Raw genomic sequence first — 12,909 nt, forward strand, 5'->3', positions numbered from 1 at the left:
ATATCCAATTAGCCCAATGCACATTTTTCCACCAACCTAAACATTTGGGTAAACTGGAGAGAAGTGGAACAGGCAGTCATTAAACAGGCAGGCAGTGCTGTGCAGATGCAGGGCTAAGTCATTAAACCAAGCCAGCATTAATTTTAAACTGAAACCAAAGACAAATTCAGAAGCAAAGAATTCTGCTCAAATTAAGCATGGTTTGTTTGTTAAGTTCAACGTACTTAACAGTAAAACTAACTTTGGTCTTCCACAGTATCTAAGGATTTCAAAGCACTTTTCTAACGTCAATAAATGGTTCACAAAACCTGACAGAGGGATCATTTGGCCTGGTCGTGAAATGCAGCGATCTCTGGGGAGGAGCACAGCAATGATAAGACACTGCACAATAACTATATGCAAAACAGTCTAGGATGGGAAGTAAAACAGGGTAAAAGGCAGCTGAAAACTTATGTGGGCCTTATTTAAGGATGCAGGATGCAATTATTCACATTAAAATCCAGCGAGTTTCTCAGACTTAAGACCTGGGGATAACTTTTTATAAGCCACGTGCATTTAGTTCATTGTTCTTTCATGTATATTGGACCCATGTTCAAATGGATGTATTGCAATAGCTTTGATATCAGTGCAGGTTAGTAGAAGTGACCGTCTGGCTGCTGTGGAAAGAAGAAGGACACCTACGGGGCATAGGGTCACCATATATATATGGGATGTTTGCCCCTCTGCCAGTATTATCATTTTTAATGTGCCCCCCAGTGTTAGAACTGGTCTGTCTCTGCAACTGCAATAAAAGCCAAAACCTCCTATGAATAAACAGCATTTGACAGTGCACTGGAGAAAAAGTTGTCTTGCAAATGGGATTTTCCACGTGCCCAGAAAATAAAAGCATCTTTTCCAGTTCACATATCCCCTTTCCCATAAAAATACTGCTTCCCATCACATCCCCTAGATGGCAGCAACGTTACCTGCATGCTCACAGCAAAATCAAGTTGTATTCAGGTTGATCTTGCACACGACAGAGGAGGTAAGACAAATAAGTGCAAGAACTGGACTTGGGACTCAGTAGGATTTAACTTCTATTCCCAGTGCTGCTACTGACCTTCTGCATGACCAGGGCCAACTCCCTGAACTCCTCTGCATCTCTCCAACCCTTCATCTGCCTTGTCCGTTTAGGCAATAAGCACTGGAGCAGAGACTCCCTCGCTCTGAGCCTATGCCGCATCTCAGTTGGCTCCTTTGGGCATTACTGTAATAAAGAGAAGCTGGATCTCATGGGGATTTTTTTTATTGCTTTTCCCCTCTCATCTTTTAGATGACTGTGGCAAAGTATTTCCTTAAGATTTCTTGTAAAGCAATATTTTGCTTTGCATCTACTTACTAGAAACAAAATATCCTCTTGCTTCATGCTTTTTGGAATATGTGAGACAGCTTGATGGTTTTAAAACCATCAGCAACTTTGGGCCCCACCTGGTGCACTGGGCATGCAGTTCTTGCAGTGCAATGTTCCTGGTGAAAAAAGTATGATAATTAGTTGACTCCACTGTAGTGGTTTGGACCAAGCCAAGAACATATTGTGTTTAAAACACAGAACCCCTGGATGCAGCTTCCAGCACTTACAAACCCAGCCAGTTTATTGCAGCAGCCAGATTTACTCACCTGATGACAGGAAAATGCAAGCTCCTCCAGATTTGGTATGCTGATGCCCTTGGGAGAAAGGAATCAAGTATATACAAAGGAACAGGCGAAGGTCCATAAACTGTCAGTCTGAAGAGGAACCTTCTACAAATCCCAAGTAAAAAAAAAAACACAAGTGAAAAACAAGCCTTCACAAATCATTTGCATTGCCAGTTTCCCATGAGAATAAGTGTTCACTAACTTTCAGCCCCTGGAAGCAGAGTGCCCCAACCACCTAAGAATGGAAACAACCTGAAAGGTCAATTCATTCCCTTGGGGGGGGGGGGGGGGGGGGGGGGGGGGCTTGATCTTGCAAAGTGACTTGCATCGTGCGCCAATCCAGCACACGCCTATCTTGAAGCTAATGGAGCTGTCACTTCAGGTTAAGCACATGCCTGGGAACTTGGCTGAATCAAAGTCATCATTCAAAGCACTTTGCAGGGGGTTGAATCAGAGTCGAAGAGCTGCTCAACCCAAGCAGAGCCCTGTTTTGTAGGCTCAAAAGGGACTTGGGGGCACAAGGGTTCTGTGCCAGCCCTCTGCAGGGCAAAATTCATTCCACGTAAGCATTGATCAACAGTCACATCAGAAACGTCCAGGCACTGTTTTCAAAGCAGACATGAGCATGGACCAGAGCCCTGGATCAGAATGCACGCTGCAGACGCCCATCAAATCTGAACTTCTAGTGCCATTGTGATCGGCTGGTGATGCTGTTGAAGCAAACTCAATAGAAGTATAATCAAGGATAATACAATAACTAAGCCTTTCACTTGTGGCTGTTTTCAAAGGATAAAAGGCTACCGCTTCGAGCAGCCATGCTTACACCTTTTAGCTAAAGTGCCAGATAGAGCTGCTCAAAGTGGTGGGTTCAAAGCTTGATGGTGACACACAAGGAACAGTTAAAATACGTCCGCTTCTCCATAACTCTGCAACTTGTACGATCATTTATACCAAGCGCATGGAATTCACTGCCACAGGAGGTGCCGGAGGCAGATAGCTTAGCCAGGCTCAAAAAGAGACTGGATAAATTCATGGATGATAGGTCCACTAATGGCTATTAAATAAAATAGATGGAGATGTTTCCTCTGGCATCTCTAAATTAATGCCAGGGAGATACTAAATAGGGAATAGATTGCTAGACATAGCTGGTTCAATGCTCTCCTATAGCACCTATTTCTGCCACTGTTGGGGACAGGATACTGGACGAGATGGACCGTTGGTCTGACCTAGTATGGCACTTCTTACTTTCTTTTGCAAAATGAAGATAAAATGCTGCCAAATTAGAATGGTGCCATTAACGCTGGGGTAAAAGACAGCACAAGGTGCAGGTTGGCAGAGAATGGAGTCTGTAATGCCTTACTTAGGTTACCAAATAAGTCATTAACTCACAGAAAACTCCCAAGTTCCCTTCTATGTACAAATCAAACCCATCCCTCCCCAAATCCCTTTTTCTCGTCTACGGTTACAACAGTCTTCACTGAAATCCCCGTGGCTTTCTTGTTATTCAGCCCCTACTCAAATTGCACTTGGCCCAGGTATCGCAGCTGCTCACGAGCAATCGACTACCTTGTTTGTTAGCAAAGCAGAACGCACCTGGCAACATGCTGGGCCAACTTCATTTCTGGTGTAATCTTAATGGCTTCACAAAGAATTGGCGTTTACTAAGCATCCTTTACATTTCCAGCCTGCTTCTGCTAAGTTATACTTCGTGGACACCAACATGTTTGCAATTAGAAAACGACCAAAGATCGGACCAATCTGAATGATAAACAGATCGTCGACCACAAAAGAAGTGAAATGCACATTTGTTTTCTTTTCAAAAGCTTTTAATAGGACACATTTGTTTTTGTCATTTGTAAAGATTTACACTCATTTCTTTTTAGAAAGAACATTTTAACCCAATTTTCCCCATTAATACCAGCTTTTGCTGCCCTGACCAAAGACCCAGTTTTGGTCTATATACCTGATACAGTATAACAATATATTAACTATTAAATACAAAGTTCTATAATATATACTAGGTTGTTACGGACATTGCAATAGTACTGTGCCTACTCTAGTCATCTCGTGTAATAGTGTACATGGGTTATTATAATCAAGGGTCAGAGAAGGGGGAACTGGGGCAATCGTCTCATTTACAACGATAAATCTTTTGTATTTCTTTTCGTCTTAAACCAAACCTCGGTGTTGAGTGCAATCCACAGAAGCCAAAAACAGTGTTTTTTGCCCTCCTCCAAAATTATCTACGGTTTAAATAACCTGTGGTCTACCTACGAAAAGTTAGGAGTACTAAGTGCAATGCTGCAAGTATGGAATTTACATTTTTCCAGACACGGTCACAATCTCTCTTTCCTCATAGGTAAGACTGGCAAAGCAAAATCTTCTCTTCCCATCCATATACAGTAAATCCACAATATTAAAGTGCTGGTGTGCTTTGAATGGACTGGATAGCAATGTGACTAAGTTATGATCAGGGCTGACGGAGGTTTCAGGTGGGCATAGTTTGTACCGGTACAGTTTGGAACAGTAGAGCACTAAAACATCATAGAACTTTAATTAGCTACTCACTTCCACACATTACCTTTATGCAGACTTTGGAACGAGGTTATAAATCTTGTAATACAGTAGATCTGGCTCCAAATTTATGAAAAGAAAATATTAGACAGAGCTTCTCCTGTTTCCAAGATGCTATGCAGACTTTTAAGAATTTATCTACAGATGTCTACAAAAATATAAAAATTCTATCAACAGAACCATTCTACAGAATTCCCGTGGATTTTTGTACATTTTTTGTTTAAAAAAAGTCAGATTCTATAAAACCCCCCCCAAAGGTATCTAAAATTATTTTAAGATTATTGCACACTCTGCAGTACATTTGTATTTGATTTTCAAAAGGGCGGCTAGAAAAAAATCATCTCATTTAGAAAACAAACTATTTTACATGCCTTTTTTTTTTTTCCTGAATGCATCATCATACAGTATGTTTTATTGATTGGTCTTTATTGAACATGAATGTATGATGTAAACTTAGTTTTATTGTTATTCACACAAACCTCGTCAGTGGACAAAACCCAAAGTACTGAAAATAGAAGAGATTTAAGCAAAACAGGTTTTTATGCTTCCTGTTACAGTTGGAGCGTAGTATGGACTAACATTACATCACCTTCTTGCACCATGATTTCAGACTAAAATATTGCACATTATATTACATGGAAGGTACTATGTGTGCATGTGTAGATACCACTCCAGCTATATAAAACATTGTGAATAATTTAGCAAACTTGGCTACATTATTTTTAGTGACCATTTTGCCAAATTATTTAGTAGGATCAAAAGAGAAGGCTAAAGCTCATTAAGAGAGTAAAACCAAAAAGGGATTAAGGATATTTCTCAGGCTTACCACATTGTAATTTTATTATTTCCTTAAACACGATCTGGGCGAAGAACAGATGAAAGGCTTGTTTGTTCTGTAATGACTGTTTTAATTGGGTTTAACTTTGGAATTGGACTTGCATTCTCAGAGAGAGTGCTCTATCTAAGGGCATGTATTAGGGGAAATAATGTCCTAGCCAAGAATTAATCTATCTGGAAGAGATGGTACAGGATGTTAATCTTAGTGCTTCAAAACAAACTGATTGTCTGGCTGGCTGCATTTTTATGGGACACGTGAAGTCAACAGTGCTTGTTCAAGACAATAAACTTCCTCAAGTCAAAACGCAAGAAGCTCAAGTCTTCACCCGGGCCTATTAAACACAGGGCATCTTTCTTGTGCAGATGCATCTGAAGGTAATGAAGAACAAGTAGTCACGGAAGAGTAATTTCTGCACCCACAAAAACAATCTTACAACCAAAAGGTCTTAGTAGTTTGAAAAGGATCAGCGGTGCTTAAAATGTTATGAGCTCCCAAATGATAGAGTTTGTATTCTTGAATGAAACCAGCCCAAATCCCTCTCTCAATCACACGGACTCACGTCTCCATCCTACGAAGACATGCCTATGCTTAATTTTAAGCAAGTAGCCCCATTAATTTAGCAGGGACTACTCTCATCTACTCACATACTTAAAATTAAGTTTGTAAAGCCGTAGGGAGGCCGGTTAAGTTGATTCTACCAAGGATCAAAGTTTGTTTCAGATTTAGACCAGGTCCTACTGGTGTAATTGAGAGCAGGACATGGCCCAGTGAGCCCAATCCTGCAGGGATTTGGACTCTGTGTAATCCTACCGACTACAGTTTCACAAACTGATTTTTTGATGCGGTGTTAGCGCAGAGTCAGCTCATTACACGCCGAAATGACTGACATGAAGGACAAATTATGAAGTTTTGGTACCAATTCGATCTTAATTTAGCCTCATGCCAAAATGTTGCTGGTGAAAGCCTTTACTAGATGGTACATAATGTATATCAGGGTCTTGCAAATTAACTCCAGTTCTGGTAATGAAAAACTTGCTTGTTTTACTGAAAATAAAACAAGTTGCTGTTACTTCAATATCTACAGATTTCCCTATATGTACTTTCTAGAATATCCTTGCAATCTTCAAGCCAGGTCTGATGCAACTAAGCTCTTAGACATATGCTTCTCTACACACATTTACTTAAGTCTCACTGAGAAAGAAGAGACTTCAGCATGGTCTTAACTTTGCATATGCTTAAATGCTTTCCCTAATCAGGACTGCACTTGAGTTTAAGTGACTGCAAATTTATTTATAGGTCTTCTTCCTCTCTGACACTACTATAAAACAGGAGTGATTGCACTGGTGTTACACTAGGGTCGAACCAAAGAAAGAGAGCAGGAAAAAAATTTCAATATCGCAAACTATTGGGGAAAATATTCAAAAGTGCCTATAGGTCTCAGGTATCTAAATCATATTAAGTGCTTTTGAAAATTTGATCCATTGACCATTTGATCCATTGACCACCACTATTACCAGCAATAAATATATTTAACATTTTTTTTTTATAAACCAACATAGTGGAAATGTCAATATATAGTTGAATTCTCTTTACAGTATAAATCTTTACATATCTATTGGCATACTGTATATTTCTGTTCTAGTGCACCTGTTTTTACTCTGGATAATGATTTTACATTAGGTCAGAAAAGAATTTTATTTAAAAAATTCCATTTAATTTCTAGCGTATTCAAATGACTTGTCTACAGAATAGGATGAAGTTTTAGGGGTAAAAATAAGTTACATTACAGTTTCAAAGTTATTTTTGTTCATTGTTGAGCGTGGGATACACTTCCTCTGTAATGCACTAATTGGCTACATTTTGTGCTTTGCAAAACAAAACAAAATAAAAAAGAAAGAGAGAGAAAGGATTAAATATGCATTTTTAGGTTAAAATATCCATAAAAACCAGCTTCATCTCAGAAATATTCTGAGATACATAAAGCAGAAGAAAATTAAACGAGTCCTTAGTCACAAAATGTACTACATCCCGCAATACTAGATTCAATTAATTTAATAAAATATAATATACATATAGATTCTGCACATTGTATTGCTTTTACCTAAGCAGAACATATGCTTAAGTAAGCGTGATATAGGTTAACCACTCTTTAACCAGCTGGTTCTTTAAACTTTCTTTGGAAATTTTTTACCCAGTGCCATTTTGGAATACAGAGATATTTTTTTTTGTTGTTTTTTGTCTTTTATTACATGAAAGGAAGAAAACATTTGGCACCAACAGAAAAAAGTAATTCAGGGATCCATTTCTGTTTGATCAAAGGAAAAACTAGGAAGTGTCAACAAGTCTTTCTTTGGGGTAGGAGACATTGCCACACTGTCTGGAAGCAGTGGATCCCCTATGTCCATCGAATCCTTGGAATCACAAGAGGGAGCACGCCTTCGCAAGCAAATGTCTGCACTGGGAGGTGAAATGCCATGAGGTCCTCTAGGTAACAACCTCCGTCCATCTGGTGGATCTATTGATATACATGGGGGGCTCAGTTTTTTCTTTTGCCGTGTTCCTTGCAAGCCTTCCATTTCACTTAAGACCTGACTTATGAAGCCAGAAGAGCTAGATGTGGAATGGTGTTGAGGGCTGTTTTCCATGGAACAAATTTCTATGGAATGTCTCCTTTGATCATCTAACCAAGATGATGGTTTTTTGAGAAGACCCTGGGTATCTACACTGTAGTATTTCTTCAGGTCCTTCAAAGTTACATTGCTGCTACTGCCTACATTCCTCTTCGGACTTACAGGCTGAACCGCTGAACAGGCACTCAAGGCTGTACAAGTTTCTGAAGTTAAAGGCTCCGAAGAGCTGCTCATTTCAGATACTTCTTGGTCCATTGAGTTTCCTGGTGTTTCTTGGTATGAGTCTGTACATACACACAAAGTTGGCGTGTGCTTGGAAATATTATACTGATTGTGGGAATGTTGTTGAGTATGAACACTTGATCGGCTCCAGCTGGCCGACTCTCTTGCTTCTGAAGGTATCAGAGCACTTGATGGATCCTCTGCGGGCACCGCCAGGACAGTGGTATCAGAGAGTTCACTCACCTCTACTTGGAGGTTCTCCTTGCTTTCGGAGCAATGAGTGTCCAAAGAGTCATTCCTTATTGCCATCTACACCAGAGCATCAAGAAATTGGGGAGGAGGGAAATCGTCAGATGAGAGGCACACACCAAACAAAGGTTAGTACAGGCAAGGCACAAAATTAACAGGACAGGTAGTCACTCTTGGGGCTAAACTCTGCTGAGACGCACATCAATGCAAATCCAGAAGGAACTCCACTGACTTCCATGTTACAACCTACTACCAGTAACTCTGGTTTCAGTGTGATTCCTCTGACTATGCATCAATGTAAGTTAGAGCAGGATTTAAGGACAGCAGACTCTCAGATTTTGTTGTAGCAAGATGTAGATGACCAAAAAAAAAAAAAAAGAAAAGAAAAATTGCAACTTTCTCTATGTTTAACTCTATTTCTACTCAAGCAAATGACAAAAAAAAAAAAAAAAATCTTTTTTCCCACTGGAATCAAAGGCATGCCCTTCCACTGACTTCGCTAGGCATTGGGGCAGGCTCAAGGATTACCATCCAGCAAAGTACTTCCAGATGTGCTTACACGAAAACATTTGTAGCCTCACCAAAATCAATGGGTCTAACACAGAAAGGTAAGTATGTACCTAAGTGCTTTGTTGGTTATAACCTCAGGATGTAAAAGAAGGGAGTTTGTAATTTCATGAAATATAAATGTATCCTCTCACTCACTCACGAGTGACCTAGCCTAGCTTAATGTGGCAGAACTACTTCTGTGAGCGCCTGTATGCATTTGCAGTATCTGGGGGTTAGCTGTCTTCGAAAAACATTCTCACTGCATCCTGGGTTTTATGAGTCTGTTGTTTTCAGCAAACAAGCATAAATCACACTAGAAGAGTGCTTCTGTTGTCCCAATCCAGCGAGTGGTTTGCATTAGAAGATAAAGAGTCCATTACTATCATCAGCTATAAGGAGTTATTTCCTTTGCTAAAGGGATGCATATTTTCAGCCCTCAAGGTTCAAGATTCAAAGTCCACTGGAAATCTAAACAGTGGGTGGAAGGAAATTTTTATACAAGTTCCTTGGGGGCAAGGAGTATCTTTATTTTAGTATATTATCTACTGCTTAGGACATCACTGGAACTAAATAAATCATAAGGGCCTGATCCTCACACATGCAAACCCTCCCAAATACCTGACTTGTATTCATTACATCTAGAGCTAGATCAGGGGTGGGCAAAATGCAGCCCGCAGGCTGCATTTTATATATATATATATATATATATATATATATATATATATATACACACACACACACACACACACACACACCCCGCGCGTGTACATATATACATATCTCTCTCTTTCTCTCGCTCTCTCTCTCTCTCTATATATATAGCTTTATATATATACATACACACACACACACCCACCACATTACGTTTTTATGGTAACATGATTTTTATTTTCCTGACACCAATTTTACAATTAGAGTTTAAGCACCTACAATGATTTCCATCTTTTATACTAGATGAGTTCAGGTTTCTCAAGGGATGCTGTACTGAGGCTGCTTGGTGTCTGAGGAAATACAATCCTTACCCATGCCTGCAGGCAGGTTGGAAGCAGCATCTTTATAAGTCTTCCCAAACCTTTTGCAGAAGTCATTGTTTTGTTTGACTGTTGTCTGCCTATTTTGCACAGCATTTATAAACTGTCTTTGTTAGTTGGCTTTGGATGCAAATAATTCAGTTGGGAGACATTTTTTCTTTATCTTTTTTCATAATCTGAAAAAAACCCTTGGGCCACAATTTAATATACAAGTTTGAAAAGATGGGCGTATTAGTCCTTAGCAATATTTCTGTGGTCAGACAGTTACCTCAAAATTATTTCCACAATGAAACTTCATGAAACATAGTCCATAAAGATCAGCCAAACTTTTTTTTTTTAATAATTTGAGCAAAACCCTATAGCTGCTACTTTGGTAAAACTCCAATGAACTGTAATACGCACACACTCATTTATACAAGTGCTTAATTATAAGTGCATAAGTCATCTCTTTGACTTCAGTAGGGTTTCTCACAAAGTTAAGCACATGTAAATATTTGCAGAATTAGGAAAATTCATATGCATATAAGTACATAGGCACACATGTATAATTATGTATATGCAAGTTCACACACACAGAAATACATGGATGCATAATATATATTATATGCATTACAAACATATAACTCACTGATCTTGCTAAAATTTGTACATTCATCTTTCCTGTTTAGCTTCCGGATTAGAAATTTAGTATTAGCATGTATAAACAATACACTGAAAGGCTATTTGAATTGACACCTGTTTGAAAAGTTCTAATTGGTTTATAAAAAAATTGCAGAGGGAAGAAATGTGTCTAAAAATCTACAATAAAAGTATTGAGGTTAATTCCAAATGTGCAAATTCCTGCTAATGTGACAGACTTTTTTTAAACCTGGGTTCAATGAGGAACATTACAGCTTTGTTTCTGAATTCCTGCTCATGGGTTTATCTTAGACCCTGAACATGGGCCTGATCTTGCAAAGGGACATTCATTAACTTTTGTTAGAGATAGCAAGGGTTTCCATGGGCAGATCTTTCCACAGTTGCCTATTACAGTAAGCAAGATGATTTCTGAATACATCATATTTTCTGGAATACTACATGCACCTTTTCTCCTAAAAGTGGCCTCTCAAAACTGGGGTGTATATATTCAGTAGAGAAAATTAGGGTTGAAGATCATCAGTCCAACAACCCCCTGCTCAAAGCAGGACCATCCCCAACTAGATCATCCCAGCCAGGGCTTTGTCACACTGGGCCTTAACAGCCCCCAAGGATGGAGATTCCACCACCTCTCTAGGTAACCCATTCCAGTGCTTCACCACCCTCCTAGTGAAGAAATTTTCCCTAATAGCCAACATAAACCTCTCCTTGCTGCAACTTGAGCCCATTGCTCCTTGTTCTGTCATCTGTCACCACTGAGAACAGTCCAGCCCCATCCTCTTGGGAACTACCCTGCGGGTAGCTGAAGGTTGCTATCAAATCCCCTGTCAGTCTTCTCTTCTCCAAACTAAATAAACCTAGTTCCCTCAGCCTCTTCTCATAAATCATGTGCTCCAACCCTCTCACCATTTTCATTGCCCTCTGCTGGACTTTCTTGAACTTGTCTACATCTTTTTTGTAGTGGGGGGCCCAAAACTGAACACAGTACTCCAGATGTGGCCTCACCAGTGCCGAATAGAGCAGAATAATCACTTGCCTCGATCTGCTGGCAACACTCCTACCAATGCAGCCCAGGATGCCGTTAGGCTTCTTAGCAACAAGGGCACACTGCTCGCTCATAATCATCTTATTGTGTAACCCCCAGGTCCTTTTCTGCAGAGCTGCTGCTTAGCCAGTCAGCCCCCAACCTGTATCGGTGCATGGGATTGTTCTGTCCTAAGTGCAGGACATTGCATTTGTCCTTATTGAACCTCATGAGATTTCTTTTGGCCCAATCCTCCAAATTGTCTACGTCACACTGAATACTAACCCTACCCTCCAGTGTATTTACTACACCCCCCAGCTTGGTGTCATCTGCAAACTTGCTGAGGGTGCAATCCATCCCATCTTTCAGATCATTAATGAAGATACTGAACAAAACGGGTCCCAGGACTAACCCCTGGGGCATGCCACTTCATACCAGCTGCCAGCCAGACATTGAGCCATTGACTACGCCCTGTTGAGCCTGACAATCCAGCCAGCTTTCTATCCACCTCACAGTCCATCCATCCAGCCCATACTTGCCTGCAAAAATGCTATGGGAGATGGTATCAAAAGCCTTGCTCTGATACATCTATGCATCTGCCATTGGTTTTACCCAGAATTCTGCACAATTTAGGGCCTGATTCTCAGCTGATATAAAATTGGCATAACTCAGTTGTTTTCTTAAGTAGTACCAATTTACAGTGATGGAGGTCTTACACTTAAAGAGTAAAACAAAGGTATCTCAACCTTCACCTGGAATATATCAGTTTTGTTTATTGGTAATAATTATTTTGCCATGACATACGTATATTCAGCTCTCTGTCTTCTATGCTTGTTGCTTGAACATATCTACTGTCAAAACTTGGTCCAGTATTGTAGCTTCCTTTCTGGTTAAAATGCCAAAGCAGTGAGGAACGTACTGGTAATTAAAACCAGGTAATGGTAGGCCTTTGGTTACCCAAAATGCCAATGATTTCAATGGGCAAAGAATACACAATAAATTCATGAGAAAAGGCCACATGAAAGGAAAAACGCAGCAAAAAATTATCACTTAATTTTGCTTGTAAACAAACTGTGTTGTAATATATAAAATGAGCATTAGACATTTCTAATTCTTTCCTTCCTATGTTGCAGGCATCTTTGGCAGACCATAGTAAGAACCGTTTGGGGAAAAAAAAAGTTTCATTGAATTGTTTTACAACTTAAAAAAAGATTTCCACCCACTCTCTTCATAAGCCTTTGCGGTTTTTTATTGTCACATGCATCTTTAGTAGCCATAGCCTGATGTGCTTTTAATGAGCCTTTAGTTACAGTCCTGTGCATTAAGTTACAATCCTGGCACCTGACCTGAAAAGTCAACATGGTTTTAATTTCAAGTAGAACTTCGCTGCAGAAATCACTTGTACAGTGCACTGGCAAGGAGCACATTCTTCAGCTTTAATTATTCTTTCAAAGCATTTGAAGCTCTAATCGTTGTTTTTGA

General features: G+C 39.7%; 1 protein-coding gene across 5 annotated transcripts in view; it reads right to left on the minus strand.

The window, feature by feature from the left end:
- CACNA1G (calcium voltage-gated channel subunit alpha1 G) overlaps positions 1–12,909 on the minus strand; it is a 346,031-nt gene that overhangs the window by 79,549 nt on the left and 253,573 nt on the right. The window contains exon 35 of one of the 5 annotated variants that reach the window (XM_059732104.1): positions 6,768–8,247. The exons of the other annotated variants lie outside the window; for them this stretch is intronic. Coding sequence (XP_059588087.1) covers positions 7,378–8,247 — 870 coding nt within the window. The 3' untranslated portion in view covers positions 6,768–7,377. Of the gene's footprint in view, positions 1–6,767; positions 8,248–12,909 lie in introns of those variants that run through there. 5 annotated transcript variants of the gene reach the window in all.

The sequence above is a fragment of the Alligator mississippiensis genome, chromosome 8 (genome assembly GCF_030867095.1).
Source record: "Alligator mississippiensis isolate rAllMis1 chromosome 8, rAllMis1, whole genome shotgun sequence".
NCBI classification, from domain to species: Eukaryota; Metazoa; Chordata; order Crocodylia; family Alligatoridae; genus Alligator; species Alligator mississippiensis.